We start from the raw sequence: 25,617 nt of genomic DNA on the forward strand, positions 1-25,617 counted from the left end.
CTGCTTCAGATCTTCTTTTTCCCCCTCTCTGCCTTTTTGTCACTCGCACGTATGCTCTCTGTCTCAAAAATAAACATTAAAAAATACATAAAAATAAATGGGTACGGAATTTAAGTATGGGATGATGAAAAAGTTCTGGAGATGGATAGTGGTGATGGTTGCAAAATAATGAGTTCTTAATGTCACTGAACTGTACATTTAAAAATGGTTAAAATGGTAGTGGCGCCTGGGTGGCTTAGTTGGTTAAGCGACCGACTTCAGCTCAGGGCATGATCTCGTGGCTTGTGAGTTCAAGCCCCACATCGGGCTCTGTGCGAACAGCTCGGAGCTCAAAGCCTGGAGCCTGCTTTGGATTCTGTGTCTCCTCCTTTCTCTGCCCCTCCCATGCTCATGCTCTGTCTCTCAATAATAAATAAACGTTAAAAAAAATTAAAAATGGTTAAAATGGTAAATTTTATGTTATATATTTTTAACCACAGTTTAAATAACAATTATTTTTTAATTTTTGATTTATTATATGAAAATTAGTTTGATACCAATTTGTTACCCTTCCAACATAATAGGAGTAAAAAACTCCAAACCATTGTTTAAGTTCATTTAGAAAGTTTTCTTTTGTTTATCAAAAGACAAACATTTGCATGTAAAAAGTATTGCAGGATAGGGGTGCCTGGGTGGCTCAGTTGGTTAAGCATCAGACTTCTGCTCTGGTCATGATCTCACAGTTCCTGAGTTCAAGCTCCGCATCGGGCTCTGTGCTGACAGCTCAGAGCCTGGAGCCTGCTTTGTATTCTATGTCTCCCTCTCTCTCTGCCCCTACCCCACTTGCGCTCTTTCTCTCAAAAATAAATAAACATTAAAAAAATTTTTTTTAAGTATTACAGGATACATGCCTAATAAATTCTTATACTGTTCTTTTTATTGTTTAAGGCAAATGTGATTTCTGGAAAGAAAGCACTTTCATTTTACCTTGTGATTAAAATGTTTTACCTTATGATTAAAATATGTAACAGTCAAGCTTACTTATTAATTATTCTAAATGAAGACTGTTTCCTACTGAGAAGGGAGAGTATTGGAAGCACTCATATCCTTAGAGCTCTAAGGAGGTTGATAGTTCAGCTCTCTATAACAGTGTTACTAGTTATAGCAGTTTTCATTTATATAAGACCTATTTTGATCATTATCCAAGTGAAAGCCTTTTTTTACATAGAGCAATTTATGCAATTAGGCAAAGCTGTAAAATCAAACTTCTTAACCTTTAAAATAATTTCTTTTAATTTTTTAATTTTCTAAAAGTTATTTTTAAAACAATACTGTTGCTTTCATATCTACATACATGTTAAAATATAATTTGAAATTATATAAATGTAACAGACAACAAAAAGAACCTCACAACCCTGCTGTCCTTTATTTTACAACAAAACCAGTAAAGGAAAAAAAAGCCAACACGTTTGAACATCACAGTTGTAAGTACTAATTTTAAACAATTTTTATAATTCAGCTAATTTGTAAAGGTTAGATACTTCCAAAATAAAATCTAACTCTCTGTAAAAAAATTGAAACAAAAAAACTATTCCATTTTTGTCTTTCAGATTTTTTATAGCATTGTGAGAAAAATGGGCAAAAGACTTGAAAGTCTGTTTCCAAAACATGATATCCAAATGGCCAGTAAATAATCACTTAAAATTCTATCCATAAAACAGACACAAAATGAAAACTCCTGTCCTAATAAAAGAGGCAAAAGATTAAAGCTAGGCACTTATTCAAACTGTAGAAATTAAGGACAGAGAAAATATTAAAATTACCCACAGAAAAGACAGTTATCTTCAAAGAATAGAACAACAAAAATGTTGTTATACTTTTAGTTCTTTGTTTACAACTAAACATCTTTTTCTGTATCTTTATTCCCTCTCTTGTGAATGATCTGTGTATGTTTTATCCATTTGTGTATTGTGGTGGTAAAGATGTTCTTAGCATTTGTTAGTACTTTATTTATTTTTTTTATTTTTTTTTTTTAATTTTTTTTAACGTTTATTTATTTCTGAGACAGAGAGAGACAGAGCATGAGTGGGGGAGGGGCAGAGAGAGAGGGAGACACAGAATCGGAAGCAGGCTCCAGGCTCTGAGCTGTCAGCACAGAGCCCGACGCGGGGCTCGAACTCACGGACCGCGAGATCGTGACCTGGCTGAAGTCGGAGGCTTAACCGACTGAGCCACCCAGGCGCCCCGCATTTGTTAGTACTTTAAATTTATTTCTAATTACACAAATAATGTATAAATACTATCTTACGAAAATATAATTATAGCTGAAGCAGCGTGCACGTAACATTTTTCTGTGTGTTGTAACAAATGTATTAATTTTCTATAACTTGCTTTTTTCACTATCTTGGGACTCTTTATGTCTAAACAGATACATTTTATTTAATTACTACGTAGGGTTCCATAGTAGTATGCATCTATCATAGTTTATTTAACTGTTCTCCTGTTGAAGGATGTTGGAGTTGCTTTCAGTTCTTTGCAGTTACAAACAATGCTTCAGTAAACCTCCTTTTATATATACAAGGCTTCCCTAATATAGATAGCAAAAAGCGGAATTTCTTGGTCACAGAAAATGAATGTATGTTTAATGGATACTGCCACGTAGCCTTCTAAGGGTAGTACCTTTGAACCTAAACTCCTACTAGCAATATGTGAGAGTACCTGTTTCCCATGCCCCATCAATAATTGGTATTATCAAGCTCTTTTTTCTTGATGACTTTTTAAAATATTACTTGGGTTTTAATTAGCATTTATCTGATTACTGGTGAAGTTGAGCATTTTTCCATTTGTTTATTGGCTGTTTGTCTTCCTGCTTTCTGTAAATAGCCTATTTGTATCCTGCCCACATTTATTTATTTATTTATCTATCTAATTATCAATTTATAAGTAAGCCCTACATTCAATGTGCGGCTGAACTCATGACCCCAAGATCAAGAGTCACATGCTCTATCGATTGAGCCAGCCAGGCACCCTTGCCCACTTTTGTACTAAGCTGTTCTGTTTCTGTAGTAATTTATAGTTCTGTATAAATTTTGATTAGTTACCTTTGCTTATATCTTGCATATATTTTCTCCATAGGTGAGCTCTTTTTGTAACAAAACATAATCGTTTATCATCTTCGTTGCATATATTTTTCCACATCTGTCTTGTCCCTTCTTTTTATCCTACTCTATTCTATTCTAATTGACATTATTTCTAACTTTAGATGTTTGGCAGATTGACCAGTGGAACCATCTGAGATTAAATTTTTCTTTGTTGGAAGGTTTTTAATGATAGTTTCAATTTCTTTAATAGTTTGTAGAACTATTCATATTTTCTATTTATTTTTGTGGGAGTGGTGATAATTATGCTTTTCTTTTCTTTTTTTTAATGTTTATTCATTTATTTTGAGAGAGAGCAGGAGTGGTTGAGGGGCAGAGAGAGAGAGAGAGAGAGGGAGAGAGAGAATCCCAGTGTGGGGATGTGGGGCTCGATCCCATGAACCACGAGATCATGACCTGAGGTGAAATCAAGAGTCAGTTACTCAACAGACTGAGCCACCCTGCTTTTCTAAGACTCTGTCCATGCATGTAAATTTTCAAATTATTGGCAATTTTTTTAACAGTTATAGGAATTGTAATATTAATTCTGATATTATTGCTTTTTATCTCTTTATTTTATTAGTCATTCTTGCCAGAGATATCAGCTTTATTAATCTTTTTCCAAAAACACCCAACTTCTGTTTTTTTTTAATCCTCCCCAATGTATATTAATTTCACTGCATTCTTTTTTATTTATTTTTAATTTACATCCAAGTTGGTTAGCATATAGTGCAACAATGATTTCAGGGGTAGATTCCTTAATGCCCCTTACACATTTAGCCCATCCTCCCTCCCACAAGCCCTCCAGCAACCCTCTGTTTTGTTCTCCATATTTAAGAGTCTCTTCTGTTTTGTCCCCCTCCCTGTTTTTATATTATTTTTGCTTCCCTTCCCTTGTGTTCATCTGTTCTGTGTCTTAAAGTCTTCATATGAGTGAAGTCATATGATATTTGTCTTTTCTCTAATTTTACTTAGCATAATACCTTCTAGTTCCATCCACATAGTTTCAAATGGCAAGATTTCATTCTTTTTGATTGCCAAGTTATACTCCATTGTATATATATACCACATCTTCTTTATCCATTCATCCATCGATGGACATTTTGGGCTCTTTCCATACTTTGGCTATTGTTGATAGTGCTGCTGTAAACATTGGGGTGCATGTGCCCCTTCGAAACAGCATACCTGTATCCCTTGGATAAATACCTAGTAGTGCAGTTGCTGGGTCATAGTATAGTTTTATTTTTAATTTTTTGAGGAACCTCCATACTGTTTTCCAAAGTGGCTGCACCAGTTTGCATTCCCATCACTCCATTCTTAAAGAGTGCTTTCACTGGATATGGAATGCTAGTTTAGTAAAAGTTTTCTTTGAGCCCTTTGAAGATAGCATCCCATTGTTTTCTGGCTTCCATTTTTCCCTTGCTGTCAGCTCTCAGTCTTACTGTTGCTTCTTTGAAAATCATTGTCGTTTCTGTGGGTAATTTTAATATTTTCTCTTTGTTCTTGATTTACTACAGTTTGAATGAGATATCTAGTTATAATTTTTCTGTGTTTTGTATTAGGATTATGAGTTTTCATTTTATGTCTGTTTTACATATGGAAACTGTAAGTGCCTAATGGAATCTTCGTTGTCTTTGGTAATTTATTTATTCTGGGTTGGAAAGACCTTCTCACTCCCAGCTCCCATATGTTGAAAAGTTCTGCTCTGGGTTTTCTATGGGTTAATTTTATTGTAGAGTGAGAAAGTGAAGACCTAAATTGTTTTTAGTGCTTTATCTCCAAATTGATTATCAGTTGTTCTAGCCAAAATTATTAAATAACCTTTTAGCTGCTTTTATTTAAAAGGAATATGCTTTATAAATAAATGTTAAAAATTTTTTTAAAGGGATATGCTTTCATCAGATTTTATTTAATTTGTGTTCCTCAACCAATTTTTCAGGACAGCACCCATGTTTTTCATGTAAAGTGTCTGGTACAGATGTGAAGCGTTGCTCTGTTGGTGCTTGTGGGAAATTTTATCATGAAGCCTGTGTTCGCAAATTCCCCACTGCCATCTTTGAATCAAAAGGATTCCGCTGTCCCCAGCACTGTTGCTCTGCCTGTTCCATGGAGAAAGATATCTACAAAGCAAGTAAAGGTAAAATGGAGCTTAAAAGGGGGACAAAGTGTTTTGGGTTTTTTTTTTGTTTGTTTTTTTGTTTTAATTTTTTGTAATGTTTATTTATTTTTGAGAGGGAGAAAGAGACAGAGCCATGAGCAGGGGAGGGGCAGAGAGAGAGGGAGACACAGAATCTGAAGCAGGCTTCAGGCTCCCAGCTGTCAGCACAGACCCCGATGCGGGACTTGAACTCGTGAACCATGAGATCATGATCTGAGCCAAAGTTGGATGCTTAACCGACTAGCCACCCAGGTGCCCCGGGTTTTGTTTTTGTTTTTTGTTTTTTTGGTTTTTAAGTACAGCAGCAAATAATAAGCACATTATTATAAAAAGTATATCAGGTATTATCTTTCTGTGTATATATAGATATATACAGCTTTCTGTAGATATAACAGCTCAGTCACGATAGATAGCATGATAGAGATTAGGTTCTAATTGAAATTATGAAAATTCTATATGTTCAAAATTACCCTTGAAAATTTCTTTAACAGGTGACATTAAGACCACCATCTCTCCAGCAGTGGAGCAGACAAGTTTTTCTTTGAGTGATCTCTCAGTGGGCACTGCATTTAGGATCCTGCATAAGGAATGACAGAGCCAAACTCGTGAAAAAAAATATTATCTTACTATAACAGCATCACATGGGACCCAAAAGAGTCCAACTCCAAAAAACTCATTTTATATCCAGCTGATACCTAATTATGTAGATTTTTTTTTTTTAACTTATCTTTAAACAGGTCGCATGATGAGATGTTTGAGATGTCCAGTAGCCTATCACTCTGGAGATGCTTGCATTGCTGCCGGAAGCATATTTGTATCCTCCTACATTCTCATCTGTAGTAATCATTCCAAACGGAGCAGCAGTTCATCCTCTGCCATAAATGTAGGCTTTTGTTTCGTTTGTGCTAGAGGTGAGTGTCAATCCTTTCTCTCCATTTCTTTGAGTTCATTGGCATATTTCCCCACTGAAATGGAGATTCAGTAATACCCCTGAGACATTAACACTTTCAGTAGTCCCTTTTATAACATTAAACATTCCAATTGTTAGAATATTAATTCTTCTATAAATTAAGCTAAAATCTAAATTTTTTAAATAACTTAAAATTACAGATAAGTTCTTAGTGTTCCTGTATGGCGTATCAAAAGATTAATCTATTCCCTTCTGCAAACAATTCTTCTATTGGAAGTAGACTCTTCCCATGTCATATTCTTTAATCCAGAGCTTTCAACTGATTGAGATTTCACTTGGAAGGAGAGATGAGCACATTTAGTTTTTAATTGTTTATGTTGTATTTTATCATGTTTTGGTCTAGCATTGAGGAAGGCCTGATGGGATACAGCCAAGGCAACATATGTGGTGGTGGTAGCTAAGAGCCAGCAATGCAAGCTTTCTTACTTGCCAGCTGTTGGTATTTAAGTATGCCAAGAGCTTGATCAAGTAAAAACAATATTGTGGCCCTGAGGGGGTCAGTGAAGTGGAGTTCACGATAAATATAAAATAGAATTTCTTTAGTTGAATATAGTACAGAGCATTCAGCATTACAGAGTATCTCAGCTGTATTATAATAAAACAATTTTTTTTAGTGTTTAGTAAATATTTTAGAAATTAATATCCCCAAATGCAGTTTGTTTTTTCAAATATAAATGCTAACTTTTCTGAACTTTGAAAGGACTCTGGTATATCGGGCCAATTAGATTATGTTTAGACTGTGCTGAAGATGAAGTGTTTGGTTTGGTTTTGGTGTTACGTGGTTTCATTTTGGTTTTTGCTTTAGGATAATAATTCTTTTAATTTGGTGAAAACACTGTAAAATATTTTTAAATAGAATTTAGGTAGTGTGACAGATCTTGAGTTGTTTTGGTTTTGTGTCTCTTAAAAAAAAAATAGCCAGAGGAGGTGGGCAGTAAAAGGTTAAATAAATGGCTGTCCTCCTGGTGGCAGCCCATTGTATGTAGGCTTTCAGTTCAGTTTGCCCCAGTGTGTGCTAAATCCCTGGGGCTGTTTGCCCTTACTGGGGAAGCCTTGTGTCTTTATTTAGGGGAGCAATTACAGCTGTATCCTGCTCTGAAACCTGGCTGGTGCGTGGAGGAGGAAGTCTGCAATGTTTTGCATCACGTAGTTAACAAGTGGCAGAAAGGATTCAAATAGTCAAAAGAAATGAAAAGTCACCACTGGTGTCTTTTCCATCTCCCCATCCCTAAGAAAGTAATGATAGTATGGAAATACTGAATTATCAGTTGAATGGCTAGCTTTAGAGGCTTTAAACAGATCAGTGTCAGTGATAGCATGAAGTCTCTGTCACTTTGTAAATATTTTATTCTACCTTGCTAGGCACTTACTATTACTCACGTTTACAGGGGTGTGTGTGTGTAAGTGTGTATAACTGAGCCAACATTTTAAGTATCAAGTTTATAACTCTCATGCTGGCTTACTTTGGAGTACATTCTGAATCAGTTACCATCAGTATATTAACCAATACTTTCTTTTGCTCTATTTCATTCAATAATTGGGAAACCTTTAAAACAGGTATTTTCAATGTAAGATAGGTAGAAAATGGCCATTGTCAAGGAACCTAGCTTTATAGGGGATTCTACCCATTTTAAGTTTAACTTCAGATGCCTTGATTTAAAAAAAGCTTGAGATAATGGAAATACTGGATCTGTATTTGCATCTTATCAATTTGACAGTTATTCTGAAAGATATACTATATTTATATGCCTGTATAATCAAGATTATTTAATTCCCAAATATTTGAACTAAGAAACTGTGCAGTAAACAAACTTTCATTTTCCTTTTTAGCCTTTTACAGAAACTTATTCAAAATAGATCAGATGGGTGGGAGGGAGGGGAGGGTGGGTGATGGGTATTGAGGAGGGCACCTTTTGGGATGAGCACTGGGTGTTGTATGGAAACCAATTTGACAATAAATTTCATATATTGGAAAAAAAAAATAGATCAGATGTTGGGATTTGAGAAGGCTGAAGTCAAAAGTTTTCACAAGTAAATGATATGAGTTCTTTCATCAGTATTTATAGAGGTCTCCTTTTTTAAAAAAAAATGTTTTTAGTGCTTATTTAGAGAGAGAGAGAAAGCTCGCATGGGCAAGAACAGGAGAACAGGAGAAGGGCAGAGACAGAATCCCAAGCAAGGCTCTGCACCATCAGTGGAGAGCCTTATGTGGAGCTCAAACTTAGAAACCTCAAGGTCATGACCTGAGGCCAAATCTGGAGTTAGTATAACCGTATAACCCACTGAGCCACCCAGGCGCCCCAGGTCTCCTTGTTTTTAAAGAGGCCTAAATGTAATAAATTCACACATAAAAGGTTTTAATTGTGTTTGTTTTGGTATTAGAAAGCTTTGTTTTGCTTTTGTTTCTTGCCTTATACAGAGTTTTTCCCTCCTCATGAAGGATTTTTCTCTTAGTTCATGATTATTGGTTGTTTAAAACAATTCAGCTAATTCTTAAGGACTGAAATATCTAGAAATATTTTTAGAAATGTTTCAAGGTGTAGAGGAACATTGCTCCTTCCCTCCCCTCATGGCACCATAGGAAATGTTCAGTCCTAGCATTTCCTTTCATCTGGGGGGGGGGGGGTATAAAATAAAAGTTACTTAACGTTCTATGCCTTTCTTTGTGATGGTAATTTATAATGGAGAAGGTAGACTAGGGTTTTCTTTTCATTTTAATAATAATAGCAATTTTTTTTTTTTTTGCATCTGTAAATCAAACTCTACCAGATACCGTCTGAATGGTCACAGTTGCCCTAAGAAATTATTTCCCCATTTTATGTAGATGAGAACACTGAACCCCAGATTCCATAATTTACCTGAAGGTCATAGAAATTGTTAAATAGAGGGACTAGCATTTGTACCTGATCTGTCTCATTTCAAAGCCCATGTTTTTTATACTACCCTGCTTCTCTCTATTAAACATATGAAATTCATTTGACATTATATAACTTTTATTAGAAGATTTTTATACTATTGCCAATTAGCAGTTTTAAGTTCCATTCTGTCCTCCAGATCAGAGGTAGGTCTTGACTCTTTCTCAATGTAGTAGGTAGCACCAAATGAAGATAACACCCATGGCAAAAATAAATGGTAACCCTTTTAAAAACAAAACTCTTGACTCTTCTCAAAATGATCTCTATAAAACGGCTGTCATGATCCTTATTGCAAAGTCCTCAGATCATTATAAACTGTCTAGTAACCAAACAGAGCAATGTTCCCTGGTCTCACACTCACCTAGGTTAAGAGTGGCCTATAGTGAACTCAACAAGGGGAAGAGGATAGGAGGGTGTCACAGGTGGGTTAGAGGAGATCTGTTTCCTTCCAAACAGGATAGCTGGGTTAGTAGATCAAAAGAACTATCTTATAAACCCTTAGGTTGGTAATTACTTTATGTCATGGCAGGGGGAAAAAATGTAAATGGTTTGCATTACCTTAGTGAAGTTCAACAAGTCCTGGCTCCTTTAAAATCATGTTATCATACTGATAGAGAACAGCTTCATTATCTGGCAGAAAAAGATATGACTAGAGAAGAAGAGAGACTCAATTCTGCCTTTCAGTGTTAGTTGATACATTGAAGGTAGATCAGTGTTTCTACTATGTTATGTAAATAACTCTTACTTGCTATTAAGTGATATGTCATTTTGTTCTTTGGATTGTCATCACAGTATTTCTAAATATTAAGGAGTGTAGCTTTGTGTAACATAGCAGGTTTTAAGTGTGACATCAACTGCAGTTTACATCTTCAAATTAATTTGTGGTTTTCTTCTGGGTGTGTAGGTTTTTACGGGATAAGAAACCGAGTAGCTCAAACTCCCTTTAACAACTCTGGCAAGCCTTTTCTGTCAGTTTTTTCTTTTTCTTCATATTCTCATTTTCCCCCCAACTTTTAGCACAGCTACATAATAGGTGTTGGTTTATTTTTTACCCTCATGGAATCATGGGTAGTTTCATTGCAGCTCATCTCTTTCTGTTTGTTTCGTATAGGGCTGATAGTTCAGGACCATTCAGACCCCATGTTCAGTTCATATGCCTATAAGTCCCACTACCTACTGAATGAATCAAATCGTGCAGAGTTGATGAAATTACCTATGATTCCTTCTTCGTCAGCTTCCAAAAAGAAATGTGAGAAAGGTAATAATCAAAATAGTTTATCTCTTGCTTTTTATTTTTGCATTTCCTTTTTTTTTTCTCTTTAAATGAAGGGGGGAAATGTATGCCTGTCAAGCACTATCTGTTGCTTTTGGTAAATTCTACCTTGGTGGTTGTGACTGTGTCTTCATATGGCTGCAACATTATTAAAAAGGGCTTAAAATAATTCCATTATTGCAAATTCTTACTTCTCGTTGAATAAATTCTCACACATTCCATCTATCTGTGGGTTATTAAAATTGAAAGACTGAGTAGGATTTTGCTTAATATAGAAAGATTCTAAGGCTCTTTCTCTTCTGCCTGATGGAGAACTACCATTCATGTTAGAATAGAATAGATGTGATGTAAATTATCATGAACTTTCAACTAAAAAACCAGGATAGGTTATTAAAAGAGGGAAGCCAAGATATTGGTACTTAAAATTTTGATTTTAGGCTACATTTTGTCCTTTTGTTTCCTAAATGTTTTTGTTAAGATGCTATGAAAACTAGTTGCCCTTCTCTTAGGAGACTTTGGTGGGCAGCTGGGGTAATTTATCCCAAATACTCGATATTGAAAGGCAGCCCAGCTCAACTGAAGAATTACTTATGGATAATTTATCCACAGAGAATCAAGAACTAAATGTATATTTATATTCTCCCTAATAATTTAATCTATAAAAGCAAATCTTATATTTAACTTTACATAGCCTGCTTGTAAAAAAGGAAAAAGTAGTTTAACAGTACTATATTATTTTGGGAGGTCTTATCCCAGAGGGTAAAATGAATAACCTTGAAGGTAAAGGCCTTTTCCTGTATACATTCCCATTATGATCGGGGAGCCAAGTTCAGAATCTTTAAAGGAAATTTGATTCATACCTAAAATACTAGGTATATTTGAAATAGGTTTTTTTTTCCCCATTCTTTATGTTGCCTGCTTGATGATGTATCTTTGCTCTTTGTCAGACATCTGAAGTGGCAACCCAAGACTAAAAAATATGTAATTAAGCAGGTTGATTAGAACCTATGGAGAAGTAGGTTGGAGAGAGTATTGGCTTGCTCGTTTGTTTGTTTGTTTGTTTTTACATTGAAGTCAGAGTATGTCACCTTACTGGTGATACCATCTACTTCTGAAACAAACATGGACGTAGGTCTGGCTAACTCCATAATGCAATAAAATTACCCGAGGCATTCATTTTAGGAAATGCCTTATTTCCTACAGGCGCTTTTATAAAATTAGATTAATTCAATTGTTTCTTACTTTGTTTTTGGTACTCAGTATTGACCTTGACATGAATTGAAATTATTTTGAGCCCTCTGTTTGCTTAGCTTGAACCACATCTTCTTCTTGCATCCTAAAGCAGTTTTCTTGCATAGCACCAAGGTGGATTGTTCATATTTTCATTTTTCTTGTGTATTTTTTGTCAAAAAATCGTGATGATTTTCACTGACGATTCTGGGTCTGTATTTCCTCTGAAATAACACTTAAAATTGAGGACTATTCCATAATGTTAAAAATGGCCAGCCTGACTTTTCCACATGTCCCCTAAAGCTGTTTGCAAAGTCTGCTCTCCCTATTGGTAATTCCTTTCTGATGGAGAAATCAGTTATCTCATTTTTATTTTAAACTTACCGAACCCCCTACCTAGGCTAAGAGCACTCAGGCAGCTAATCTGTAGGTTGGAGAATTGGAGCAATTAATCCACATTGAGATCTGCAGACAAAGGAAAAAATCTTAATGACTGAAGTAAAAGCTTTTAAGCAGAGGAAATATAGTAATTTATTTCATCACTGATTGTATATAGATTTTCTTTTTGTTTTTATGTTAATCAGTTAGAAGTTTGAAAGTCTACAGGAAGAAAAGATTTTCTGGAAAATTGATAGCAAACCCTCAAAAGGTTAGAGCGTGTGATTTCATAAAGTTGTGTAGAGGGCTCTTAACCTTTTGCTTATGAGATATTAAACCTCAGTACAATCAGGTTATGGGCCTGATTTTCCAACACAATTTTTTTTTTTTTTTGCAGTAAATGTCTTTATTATATTTCATCTTCAGTGGTTAACATCCTTCTCTGTCACTTGTTGAAATACCTTTTAGAAATACCTAATCTCCCCCCAAATCTCTTTTATATTTTTGCATTAAAAAATATCCTTTTGTTTTGTTTGCTGTACTTGTCTTGGTCTTAATCCAGAGATCATTTTGTGTATTTCAAAGGAGAGGATTTTGCCAGGGAACCTGGAGAGGGATCTCCTTGTGTGTGGTACTTATTCCACAGTGACATTTACTTAGTTTTATGCTATAAAGCAGTGGTTCTCAATGTGAAGTCAGAAAAACTTATATAAACAATTTTTTAACTATGTTTAATATTTCAGAAAATCTAACAGAATCACACATTTGCACAAAATAAGGCTGCATACATTTCTTTATATTTGGCTATGATTTGAACAACTTAATGTGATAGTTTTGTTATTGGAATCAGAAGCTCTGATTGGCAGTTACAGATTTCTTTGGTTAATAAAAACAAGAGAAATTGTTACCTTTTAACAGGGGTTTTGATTCTGTTTTTTTGGTTTAGGATTGGTTTTTTTGTTTGTTTGTTTCGGGGGTTTATTGGTTGATAAAATGTTTGGAAACATGGGTCCCTGAAGAAGAGAAAGGAGATCCTTGGCGATGAAAAAGTTGCAAACCACTGCTGTATAGCCTGTTTTTGACTTTCTTTATTTTTGCTGGAAAGTTAAATGATAATGTAATCACCAATTTGAGAAAGTTCGATCCTTTGCTTTTTTTGCATTTTTTTATGGAAATAAAAAACTACTGGTCAACCTATTGGTTATTTTCATTCTTGCTAATTTTATTATAAAGGGATTTAGTTAACTATGGCACTGGATTAAAATACAAGATGACCATTGCATGCTTTCTTAGCTCTCAAGGAGAAAAGAAAGTAAGTTGTTACATATTTCTTTGAAAATCTGCTCTCAAATCTACTCAAAGATTCCATGCATCTGTTAAGAGTTTTAGCTGCATGCTAAGCGGATACCTCAATTGCCCACATTACTGTAAAGACTACAGTAATGGTTTTCATACCACTCAAAAGTTTTGAGTTTCTGGCCCCTGAAGCCCTGAAAAGGGACTGAAGTAGCTAAATCTGTTCATTTGTTTTCTATTTTAATCCATCACTATAGAGCTGACTCAATCCCTTTATTTTCCCCCAATTTGAGTCAAATTTGATGCACTTAAAAGATAACTTTCTCTTTTCTCTTTCTTTTTCTCTTTCCTCTCTTCTTAGTTATTAAGACTGTTTATTTGTTTCAAGGTGGAAGATTGCTCTGCTGTGAATCGTGCCCGGCTTCCTTCCACCCAGAATGCCTGAGCATAGAAATGCCAGAAGGCTGCTGGAATTGTAATGACTGTAAAGCTGGCAAGAAACTACATTACAAGCAGATTGTTTGGGTCAAATTGGGAAATTACAGGCAAGTTTTTCCAGGACAAAAAGGAAGTATTCAATGATTATTCAGACATAGGTTCATAATCTATATACAAACTGGCTAGGAGATAGGTAGAACAACACCGAGCTACTTCCTTAAAAAAAAGAAAGAGAAAAGAAATCTATTTTGATTTGGCTTTTAGAAGCCAATTTGGGAAGGTTGGGTTATTGTTGGATTTTTTTTTTCTTTTAGATTGGTTCTTTGACTTGTTTTTCAGTTTTTCTTTTTTAAGAGGAGACACTAGGCTCCTCCCTTATTTTTGTAAAATGTTTATTCTTTTTGAGAGAGAGAGTGAGTGTATGTGTGGGTGCATGATCAAATGGGAGAGAGACAGAGAATCCCAAGCTGGCTCCATGCCCAGCACAGAGCCTAACCCAGGGCTCAGTCTCACAGACTTCGAGATCATGACCTGAGTTGAATCAAGAGTCGGTTGCTTAACCACCTGAGCCACCCAGGCACCCCTTGTTTTTAAGTTGAAAGTAATTTTACACTAATGAACTATGTACTACTAGATTTTGGAATAAAAGGTCTTATATAGATAGTAGGGAACATGTATTCTTTGTGTCCTAATTCATTTATATTGATTTCTAATAAAATAAAAGAATTTATATCCTGGCCAAAATAGTTTTTACCCCTAAATCTGGCCCATTTCAGTTTCTGCTAGAAGCTTTAAACTGAGTGCAAGAAGAGAGCTCTTTAGAATTTAAAGAGAGAAATTATTTCATGAAGAGCTTTTAGTTCTTAAGAGAATGAAGAAGTATGTGTGATTGCCATTATATTAATAAAACTTTCTCCTTTTAAGAAGCCTGTCTTGGGGTGCCTGGGTGACTCAGTCAGTTGAGCGACCGACTTTGGCTCAGGTGATGATCTCATGGTTTGTGAGTTTGAGCCCCGCGTCGGGCTCTGTGCTGACAGCTCAGAGCCTGGAGCCTGCTTTGGACTCTGTCTCCCTTTCTCTCTGCTCCTACCCTGCTCATTCTGTCTCTCTCTGTCTCAGAAATAAATAAACATAAAAAAAAAAAAAAAAAAGAAGCCTGTCTTTGGGGCGCCTAGGTGGCTCAGTTGGTTGAGCATCTGACTCTTGATTCTGGCTCAGGTCATAGTCCCAGGGTCATGGAATGGAGCCCTGCCTCAGGCTCTGTGCTGACAGCACGAAGCCTGCTTGAGATTCTCTCTCTCTCTTCTTCTCTCCTCTCTCCACCCCTCCCCTTGCTCGAGCATGCACATGTGCTCTTTCTCCCCCTCTCAAAATAAATAAACTTAGAAAATAGAAGCCTGTCTTTAACAAGCCTTCATTGAATAGGAATAGTGATATATTTTTAAAAACTCTACATTCTACATTTTGAGACATATGTTTATCATTTACTGAGAAAATAGGTACTGTTCAAGAGAGCACAATAATGGTCCACTTTTCAGAATGCTAAGTAAAATATATTTCTGTAGGATTTCAAACATTGTAATTTTTTTTAGTAAGAGCTATGTCATTTTCTCTGAATTTTAAATATGCTGCTTGCTTACTTACCTATTTAACTTTGTGGGGGGGGGGGGTAGAGTGTGTGTATGTGCACACACTAGCAAGTAGGGTTGGGGCAAAGGGAGAGGGAGAATCTTAAGCAGTCTCCACACCTAGCGCAGAGCCTAACATGGGGCTCAATCTGACAGCAGCGAGATCATAACCTGAGCTGAAATCAAGAGTCAGACGCTTAACCAACTGAGCTACCCAGGAGCCCCTTACCTATTTAACTTTAAAATTTTATTTTAGCTGAGATATAAGGGGCCTTGAGATTGAGACGTGATCCCCCCCACCCACACAAACAATTTTTTTTAACATATGACAGAACCCCCCCCCCCCAAAAAAAACTTGGCAGTTGAATACATAAGTAATTTTATACTATATGGCAACAAATACAAAGTTTCAGAAGGCAAAGTACCAAGGGGAAGTATTTTTACTTCTACTTTAATAAGAAAAGACAAATAACCTTACCTAGAACAGGGAGCAAAGAAGAGAAAGAGCCAGGTTGCCAAAGAAGAACAAATAGAAAATAAATATGTAAAAAATGCTGAGCCTCACTAAAAATAAGTATATGTTAAGGACAAAGAGGTTTTTTATTTCATTTTTGTTTTTGTTTTTTTCCAATTAACAGATTGTCAAAGATTTAAGAGTAATAAGTTTTTGGCTAGGGAGGGCAAGGGAAAAGGAGTGCCCCCACAGGGCAGTCTTGCATCACATATTAAATTGTAACAGTGTCTACCTTTTGATTCACCTCTTCTGAGGAATTTATTTAAGGAAAAAAATTGGACAAACAGGAAAAAATGTATTTATAGGGGTATTCATTAAAGTATTATTGCAAAAATTTGAAATAACCAAAATGCTCAGTCAGTGAGGGATTTCTCAGATAAATTATAGTGTATCCATATCCATAAAGGGGTAATGCTCATCTCTATAGTAACATGAGATGATATCCAGGGTATATAGTTGAATTTAGACAGCATGTGAAAGAGCATATACATTATCTTTCCATGTGTTTATATAGTTAAAAAAAAATGTAGATCTAGATATGTTTTTCACGCCCAGAAAGAAAAACATCAGATGTTAATAGTATAAGGCATAAGATTTTAAAAGGGTGTCATTTAGGGGGCGCCTGAGTGGCTCAGTTGGTTAAGCGTCTGACTTTGGCTCAGGTCATGATCATGCAGTTCGTGAGTTCAAGCCCTGTGCTGGATCTGTCCTGACAGCTAGCTCAGAGCCTGGAACCTGTCTTCAGATTCTGTGTCTCCCTCTCTCTCTGTCCCTCCCCTGCTCGTGCGCGCTCTCTCTCTCTCTCAAAAATAAGTAAAACATAAAAAAATTTTTAAAGGGAGTAATTTTAAGTTTTTCTGTTACACATTTCTGCATTGTCTTAACTTTTATTTATTTATTTATTTTGTTTTAACTTTTAAACACACATTGCTTTTTATAATTAAAAATCTGTATCATTCCAGGGTGGGCAGGAGTGCAAGTTTGACAATTAATAGATAAGACATTCCTGGACAAGAAATAGCTAAAACAGTGTAGGGGCACCTGGGTGGCTCAGTCAGTTAAGTGTCCCACCTTGGCTCAGGTCATGATCTCATGGTTCATGAGTCTGAGCCCCACATCAGGCTCACTGCTGTCAGCACAGAGCCCACTGCAGGTCCTGTCTTCCTCTCTCTCTGCCCCTCCCCAACTTGCACACAGACTGAAAAAGTTTTAAGTTTTTGTATGTTTACTGTTCATACTGATTATTCTATATACTACCAAAACTTACCTCTTCAATTCTTGACTTGCCCAATTGTTAGAAACTGTCATATGTACCTCACAGATGATTTCCATTTAGTGATCGCTATGCTATTCAGCCATTGCCTGTTTTCATTCAGTTATGTTTTCATTCTGTGCCACATCCCACATTTGTTATGATGTAGGATGAATTAGATTCTGAAATACACACTGACATAAACCTAGTACATTTGACCAAAAACTATTTACTCTGGTTGATTAGAGGGAAGAAAATGTTCATTTGAATGGAGTGGTCATTCTTCACTATAGCATCAGTTTATTCTCAAATGGTTCCCTTGACTACTAGAAATCAACTTTTATACCTTGAAAGACAATCTTACTACTAAAATTGTCAAATTTGGAGGAACACATAACTTTTCTAGGATTGAAATTGGTTTTGGAATAGTATTGGTAAATTCTAATTCTTGAGATGGGTAATGAGTTGTTATTTTTAGTTGTTATGCTTTATAACTTATATGTTCATGATATTCCTTTGTATCAGGTATTAGTTTTTAAAGGAAAAAAAACTAGATGGGGAGTTTAGGGTCTAGTTGGTTTAGTCTGTGTTCACTATTTCATTAGTTCACTGATCAATATGTTTTTTTTATTAATTTTTTTAATGTTTATTTTTGAAAGAGAGCATGTGTGAGCAGGGGAGGGACAGAGGAGGGGGGGGTGGGGCAGGATCCCAAGTGGGCTTTGCACTGACAGCAGAGAGCCCAATGTGAAAGTACAAAACCTTTTTTCTCCCTCATGCCAGCCGTGTAAAGAATGGTGTGATTTTTCAATGTCTTGATTGATCTAAAATTGCTTTTGTTTTCAGATGGTGGCCAGCAGAGATCTGCAATCCCAGGTCTGTGCCACTGAACATCCAGGGCCTTAAGCATGACTTGGGGGACTTCCCTGTGTTCTTCTTTGGTTCTCATGACTACTATTGGGTACACCAGGGCAGAGTGTTCCCTTATGTTGAAGGAGACAAAAGTTTTGCTGAGGGACAGACTAGTATTAACAAGACCTTCAAAAAAGGTAAGTTGGATGATGTTTACAGTGGCTCAAAACCAAGACTCAGCGGTTGATTTCTCTGTGTCTCCTCACTTGCACTTGACATGTTTCTGGTATTAGAGGACTTTCACCAGGTGTTACAATCCAGCATCCAGAAGCATCCAATCACATTAGAGCACATCTTATCCAATCAGTTAGAAAAATACATTTCAGTATGGTAGACTCTGCCGTCTGTATGAAAAGAGTATCTTCAGTGATCTTTCTACAAACATAGAGATTATTTTGGAAATAGTCTTCTTAATCCAGTGAGGCACCTTTGCCACAGAAGAGTAGTAAAAGCTTCCCATGAAGAGCCTTATAAGTGTTTTTGCAACAAGTTTCCGGGAAGTTTGACTTTCTGGGTAAGAGTAAAAGGAATGTAAATCTAGTACAAGATAAAAAGCTGGGTTTTTTTGGTTGGTTGGCTATTTTTTTGCTTTACTTGGAAGCCTCTGATTATTGAAGTAGGACCTCTTCTCTAAGGCAATGGCTTATGCAGAGCACGGTGTTCAGCTATAATCGAGTTATGTCCTATTTCAGTGTTATCCTATCCTGGTGGAAAATGGTTATTTCCAGAATAATTTTAAAAAGAACACCCCAGGCCAGATTCAGGGCATTGGGAAGTCAATGTAAAACTGCTCTCCTAACAGTCTTTTTTTTTTTGTTTTTTTGTGTGTGGTTTTTTTTGTTGTTGTTATTTATATACTTTGTTTTGTCCTATTGGCAGCACTGGAAGAAGCTGCAAAACGTTTCCAGGAATTGAAAGCACAAAGAGAAAGCAAAGAAGCACTTGAGATTGAAAAAAACTCAAGAAAACCCCCTCCTTACAAACACATCAAAGTGAGTCGTTACCCATGAAACATTGGTATTTGACAGGCAAGAGGAAATGCATCGCCCTCTTAGTAATTAGAAGGCCCTTTTTGACTTACGAAGACTTTTACTGATTATCACCCAGTCTTCTGTAAAGCAAACTGAGAACTTTTGTTGGAAGCATAAAATGGGAGCCATAGCCACTGTGCTGTGAGGAAGAGTCTTTGATAAGCCCTCTCACACCTACGAGCAGCATGTTCCCTGTGAAACCTTGTTCTTGCCCTACCAGGCTGTCCTGCAGCAAGTGAGAGGATAGGTATTTAGCTCCTTTACAAATTCTAGAAAGCCCACAGTTGCTTTTAGTTATAAATGCCCATTAATTTAGTAGAAGAAATACACATGATAAATAAGTGAGAATTCACATCAGATTTTGATATTTGTGTCCAGTATGAAGAGGCCATTTTATTCTTAGCTTGTTCTTAAGTTATTCAGGGGGAAATTGAAATCAAGATATATAAAGAGCCTTTCTCAGAATCACACCACTATAGCAAAGCCAAGAATTTCATGGATGTGTGAGGTTCCTGTTCACATTCCTCCCTCTCATTCGTGACTTGGTTTTCCAGGCTAACAAAGTAATAGGAAAGGTGCAGATCCATGTTGCAGACCTGTCAGAGATCCCCCGCTGTAACTGCAAGCCTGCTGATGAGAACCCGTGCGGCCTGGAGTCGGAGTGCCTAAACAGGATGCTGCAGTACGAGTGCCACCCACAGGTGTGCCCGGCTGGAGAGCGGTGCCAGAACCAGTGCTTTACAAAGAGGCTCTACCCTGATGCAGAAATCATCAAAACAGAACGGAGAGGCTGGGGCCTCAGGACCAAAAGGAGCATTAAGAAGGTAGCCTGGGACAGAGGCCATGGGGGCGGTGGGACAGACCAGGGCTGTGCCTCTCAGAAGATGCTTCATCTCCTCCTAGGGGTGAAATACATAGGGATTTTTGGCAAAATTTTGAAACTTCCCAAGTTGAAAGCTTGGCACTTCTTGAGCAGAGGAGAAGTGGTAGGAAGAGGTAGTAATAAAATGCACATAAACTTTGGATGTCCTATGGTCAGTCATAAAAAGGAGAAGGGACATTGGTCATTTCCTTTTTTTTTTTTTTTTTTTAATCTGGTTTTAATTGGCTGTCTTTATACATTTTTTTTTTTACATTTATTTTTGAGAGACAAAGCACACGTTGGGGAGGGGCAGAGAGAGGGGGGGAAGACACAGAATCCGAAGCAGGCTACAGGCTCTGAGCTGTCAGCACAGAGCCCAACGTGGGGCTCAAACTCACAAACTGTGAGATCATGACCTGAGCCGAAGCCGGAGGCTTAACTGACTGAGCCACCCAGGTGCCCCTCCTTTTTTATTTTATTTATTTTTTTTAAAGCTTATTTATTTTGAGAGAGAGAGAGAGAGCACAAGCGAGGGAGGGACAGAAAGAGAGAGAATCCCAGGAAGGTTCCACGCTCAGCATCAAGCCTGACACAGAGCTGGATCTCATAACCATGAGATCACAACTTGAGCCAAGATCAAGAGCCAGACTGAGCCACCTAGGCGCCCCCATTGGTCATTTTCTATTTGAAATATTTTTGACTTGTTAAGCAAAAGAGATGTAAAAGGCTTAGTAAAGGCAAAAGAGTATGAAGGTCAACATACTGGGATGGAAACTAGCAAACCCAAGCTTTGCACCAATGTCACAATTCCTTGGCTGTGAGGATGTGGCCAAGTCACTAACCTCCTTGAGCCTCAGTTTCCTCCACTCTCAAGCGGATGTATCATAACCCTTGCCCTACACTCTTAAAAGGGTTGTTGCCAGTCTCAAATTAGAGTATATGTGCAAAAGCAACTGGCAAAGGTTGAGATCTTTAACACTTACAAATTGCCTTCATTCTTGGGGCCCCTGGGCGGCTCATTCAGTGAAGTGTCTGACTCTTGATTTCAGCTCAGGACATGATCTCACGGTTTGGCTCGTGGGTTTGAGCCCTGAGTTGGGCTCCACACTGACAGTGCAGAACGTGTTTGGGATTCTTTCTGTCTCCTGCTCTCTCTGCCCCTTCCCCACTCGTGCACGCTTGCTTGCTTGCTCTCTCTGTCTCAAAATAAATAAACTTTAAAAAAAAAGGGGTGCCTGGGTGGCTCAGTCGGTTGAGCGTCCGACTTTGGCTCAGGTCATGATCTCACGGTCCGTGGGTTCGAGCCCCGCGTCGGGCTCTGTGCTGACAGCTCAGAGCCTGGAGCCTGTTTCGGATTCTGTGTCTCCCTCTCTCTGTGACCCTCCCCCGTTCATGCTCTGTCTCTCTCTGTCTCAAAAATAAATAAACGTTAAAAAAAAAAAATTTTTAAAAAATAAATTATCTTCATTCTTACACTTTGAGGCGCTTTTTCCAAGCAGTCTCTTTGAAGAAAAATTTTTAAATGCAAATAACTCAAGAATGAAAATCACCAGCAAATCCTAGTGTTCAAACAGTGGCTCTCAAACTTCAGAGATCCCAGGAATCTCCTGGGATCCTTGTTGAAAACAATGTCCTACTGAACTATCTAGGGACAAGCCTGAATAGTGTGCGGTTTCAAATGAGGCCCCCTTTCGGCCCTCTCTTCCACCCCCCCACCCCTCCACTCCCCGCCGCTTGCCCAGGGCCAGTAGCGAACTAGCAAGAGTGCAGAGACTCTCAGTGAGAGAAGGTGGACATAGTGGGAATTAAAATTACTCTTGACATTTTTCTACCTGTAAAAAAAAGAAAAATCATCTTTGTGGTTAAAAAGTACTGTAGGAAAGAGAAACAATACAAAAAAGATAATAAAGAGTGAAATTCCTTCATCCCTTCAATTCCTGGTCTCCTCACCAGAGATGACCATTGTTAATAGGTTGTCATGTAGCCTTTTATGTATACAAATACATAGTCCTATATCCTATACTTATAGAATCTTTAAAAACAAATATACATATTATTTTATCCCACTTAATATATCATAAACATCCCTTTATGACAACCCATATAGATTTCTGCTCATTCTTTCTTTTTTTTGCTCATTCTTTTTTTTTTTTTTTTTTTTTTTTCAACGTTTATTTATTTTTGAGACAGAGAGAGACAGAGCATGAACGGGGGAGGGGCAGAGAGAGAGGGAGACACAGAATCGGAAACAGGCTCCAGGCTCTGAGCCATCAGCCCAGAGCCTGACGCGGGGCTCGAACTCACGGACCGCGAGATCGTGACCTGGCTGAAGTCGGACGCTTAACCGACTGCGCCACCCAGGCGCCCCTGCTCATTCTTTTTTAACTAAACTCCCATTGTATTCTATAGTAAAATGTACCACAACTTATAACCTATCTTCTAATAAACTTTATATAATTTATTTAATTCTGTAGTGAACATTCTTGATTTTCTGTCTTCATGCACCCATTTCTATAGATTAGATCACTTGAAGCGAAACTCATTCATGAAGCACATGTTTGTGAAGCTGCTTCTATGTGCCAGGTACTACTCTAGGCATTTGGAAAAACAGTAGTGAACAACATACCTTTGTGGGTCTGCTAGAGACAGGTAATAAACAGATATGTAATGCTAGGTACCACTAAAATGCTGCAAAGAAAAATAATACTGTCAAAGGGGATGGCTGGTGACAGGAATTGTTATTTTAAATTGCTTGGTTAAGGAAGGCTGAGGAATGCCATTTGACCTGAACAATGACGAAAAAAGCCATGCATTTCAGGCTGAAGAAAGAGCAAAGACAGGGGCCTTAGCATGCTCCAGGCACAGCAGGAGAGCTAGTGCATCTGGAGAAGAGTGAGGAGGAGAGGGGTGAGAGGCAGGAGATAGCAGAGAAGGTAGGCTGGGGCCAGATCTTATGGGAACTTAGAGACCATAGGAGGGAGACTTCTGGAAGTTGTTAGTGGGAAGTGACTTGATCTGACTGGATGTATTCATTTTCTATTGCTGCCTGACAATAATACTACAAACTTGGGAACTTATGATGTTACACACACTTTATTTTCTCACCATTTCTAGGGGTCAGGAGTTGGGCAGTGCTTGGCTGGGTCCTCTGCTTAGGGTCTCACAAGGTTTCAGTCAAGATGCTTCTTGGACTGGATTTCTCATTCTTGTGCCCCAACTAGAGAAGGATATACTTTCCTGCTTGCATGGCTATTGGCAGAATTCTGCTCTTTGCAGCTATAGGTCTGAGAGCTTCAGGTGGTTTTTGTTTGGGGTTGTTGTTCTTGTTGTTTTGCTGCTATTAGCCTCTAGAGGCTGCCCACAATTCCTTGCCACATGGAGTTCCCCAACTTGGCTATTTGCTTCCTCACAGCCAACAAGGGAGAGACACTCCGGCAAGATGGATGCTAAAGTCTTGATGTAACAGACTCCCAGAATCACATACATTCTGTCATCTTTGCCGTATTCTATTCGTTAGAAGCAAGTCGCAGGTCCTACTCACTCAAGGAGAGAGAATCACACCACGGCATGAGCGCTGGGAGACAGGCATCTTGGGGGCTGCCTTAAGTATCCGTGTGCCACCCTTGTGTTTCCAAAAATTAACTCTGGCTGTAGTCTGTGGAATTTATGATCATGGGGAAGGGCTAACAAAAAGGAGACCATTGTTGTCCAGGAGAGAAATGATGGTGGCATATGGACTACTAGGGTTGTAGCTGAGCCAGAGAGAAGTGGGTACATTGCTGATATTTTGAAGGCGGAGCCAACAGGATTCACTGATCATTAAATATATGGATTGGATTGCTTGGCCAAAGGTCATTGACATTTAAAATGTCATTAGAATGCAAAATTTTTTTTTAAGTTTTTTTTTTTTTTTTTTTAAATAATCTCTACACCCGACGTGAGGCTTAAACTCATGACCCCAAGATCAAGAGTCACATGCTCTTCTGACTGAACCAGCCAGGTGCTCCTAGAATGCAAAATTTTTGGTGGTACTTTTAAGCCATGCATATCACATACATAAATTTTGCCTATGACTTCAGGGGAGGTGTAGGGGCTATCCTGAAATTTATCCAGTTTAATATCATGTTAACGTCTTTTATTAATTTTTTAATGTTTATTTATTTTTGAGGGGGGGGAAGGAGGGGCAGAGAGAGGGAGACAGAGGATCCCAAGCAGGCTCTACACTGAAAGCGAAGAGCCCGATGTGGGGTTTGAACTCATGAACTGTGAGAACATGCCCTGAGCTAAATAAAGTCAGACGCTTAACCAACTGGGGCACCCAGACGCTCCTAACATCTTTTAACAGTAGTTGCATTTATTTTAAAATGTATTCTAATTTATTAAATTGATATAATCAAGAGAAAAGAAAATACAGTCAGGATTATTCTGTCCAGTAGCACTTGAGGAATTGCTAATGTAAGACAATTGCTCTTTTACAAAATAGTTGGAAGTATATATTCCTGAAAAGCAAAATCATAAAGACTTAGTAGCATCATGGAAAAGATTTTTGGTACATTGAGGGACAAAGGCCAAATATGGAATTTGATTGTACACAGCCAGCCTTCTTCCTTTCGCACATAACAGATCCTTGCAAATGTGGGCCAGAGCCAAACAAGGGACTTCCTGTAACAAGGTGATTTCTTTCTTCAAAATTAAGAAAATATATATTAAATACTGAATTACAGCTTACCTTTTTGCCATAGTCTTTGAGGACAGATTTCTAGCTCTATTAAAGTTCTTGTTTTGTTATTTTTATTCATAATTTAATTCATAGTTAATGGGTATTTTTTGAGTTGTTTTTTGTTTTTTTAAAGGTTTTATATTTTTAAATAACCTCTACATCCAACATGAGGCTCAAACTCACAAAAAAATAAAAGTATCACTACATTTTTGCCAATAAATTTGAAAATTTATATGAATGGATTCTTAGAAAAGCATAATCATCACCACTCCCACAAAAATAAATTAAAAAATATGAATAGTTCTATAAACTATTAAAGAAATTGAAACTATCATTAAAAACCTTCCAACAGGGGCACCTGGGTGGCTCAGTCAGTTAAGCATCCTGCTTCAGCTCAGTTCATGATCTCAGGGTTTGTAGGTTTGAGCCCCGTGTTGGGCTCTGTACTGACAGCTCAGAGCCTGGAGCCTGCTTTGGATTCTGTGTCTCCCTCTCTCTTGCTCTGTCTCTCAAAAATAAACATTAAAAAAAAAAAAGACGTTCCAAAAAAGAAAACTTTAAGCTCAGATGGTTCCACTGGTCAATCTGCCAAACATCTAAAGTTAGAAATAATGTCAATTAGAATAGAATAGAATTGAATAGAAAGAAGGAACAAGACAGATGTGGTAAAAAATCTATGCAACAAAGATGATAAGGGATTATGTTTTGTTGCAAAGAGTTCACATATGGAGAAAATATATGCAACATATGAACAAAGGTGCCACCTGCATGCCAATGAATGACAACCACCATTTGTCTCTAGGTTAAAGTTGTACTTCCAGCAGTCTTTCTGGTTAATTCTCTTGGATTACATTACACATACAGTGTTAAAGAATGCTTTCAAATATAACACACTGGTTTTACACTTATGTGTTACGTGCTTCT

General features: G+C 37.4%; 1 protein-coding gene across 4 annotated transcripts in view; it reads left to right on the forward strand.

Moving 5' to 3' along the window:
• NSD3 (nuclear receptor binding SET domain protein 3) overlaps window positions 1–25,617 on the forward strand; it is a 111,656-nt gene that overhangs the window by 80,959 nt on the left and 5,080 nt on the right. For 3 of the 4 annotated variants that reach the window (XM_042934814.1, XM_042934815.1, XM_042934816.1), the window contains exons 13-19: window positions 5,056–5,253; window positions 6,012–6,185; window positions 10,271–10,417; window positions 13,698–13,881; window positions 18,015–18,217; window positions 18,960–19,072; window positions 19,666–19,935. In XM_042934814.1, the coding sequence (XP_042790748.1) occupies window positions 5,056–5,253; window positions 6,012–6,185; window positions 10,271–10,417; window positions 13,698–13,881; window positions 18,015–18,217; window positions 18,960–19,072; window positions 19,666–19,935 (1,289 nt within the window). The remainder of the gene's footprint in view (window positions 1–5,055; window positions 5,254–6,011; window positions 6,186–10,270; window positions 10,418–13,697; window positions 13,882–18,014; window positions 18,218–18,959; window positions 19,073–19,665; window positions 19,936–25,617) is intronic. The other variant, XM_042934817.1, reaches the window with a different exon arrangement.

Source organism: Panthera leo, chromosome B1 (genome assembly GCF_018350215.1).
Source record: "Panthera leo isolate Ple1 chromosome B1, P.leo_Ple1_pat1.1, whole genome shotgun sequence".
NCBI lineage: Eukaryota > Metazoa > Chordata > Mammalia > Carnivora > Felidae > Panthera > Panthera leo.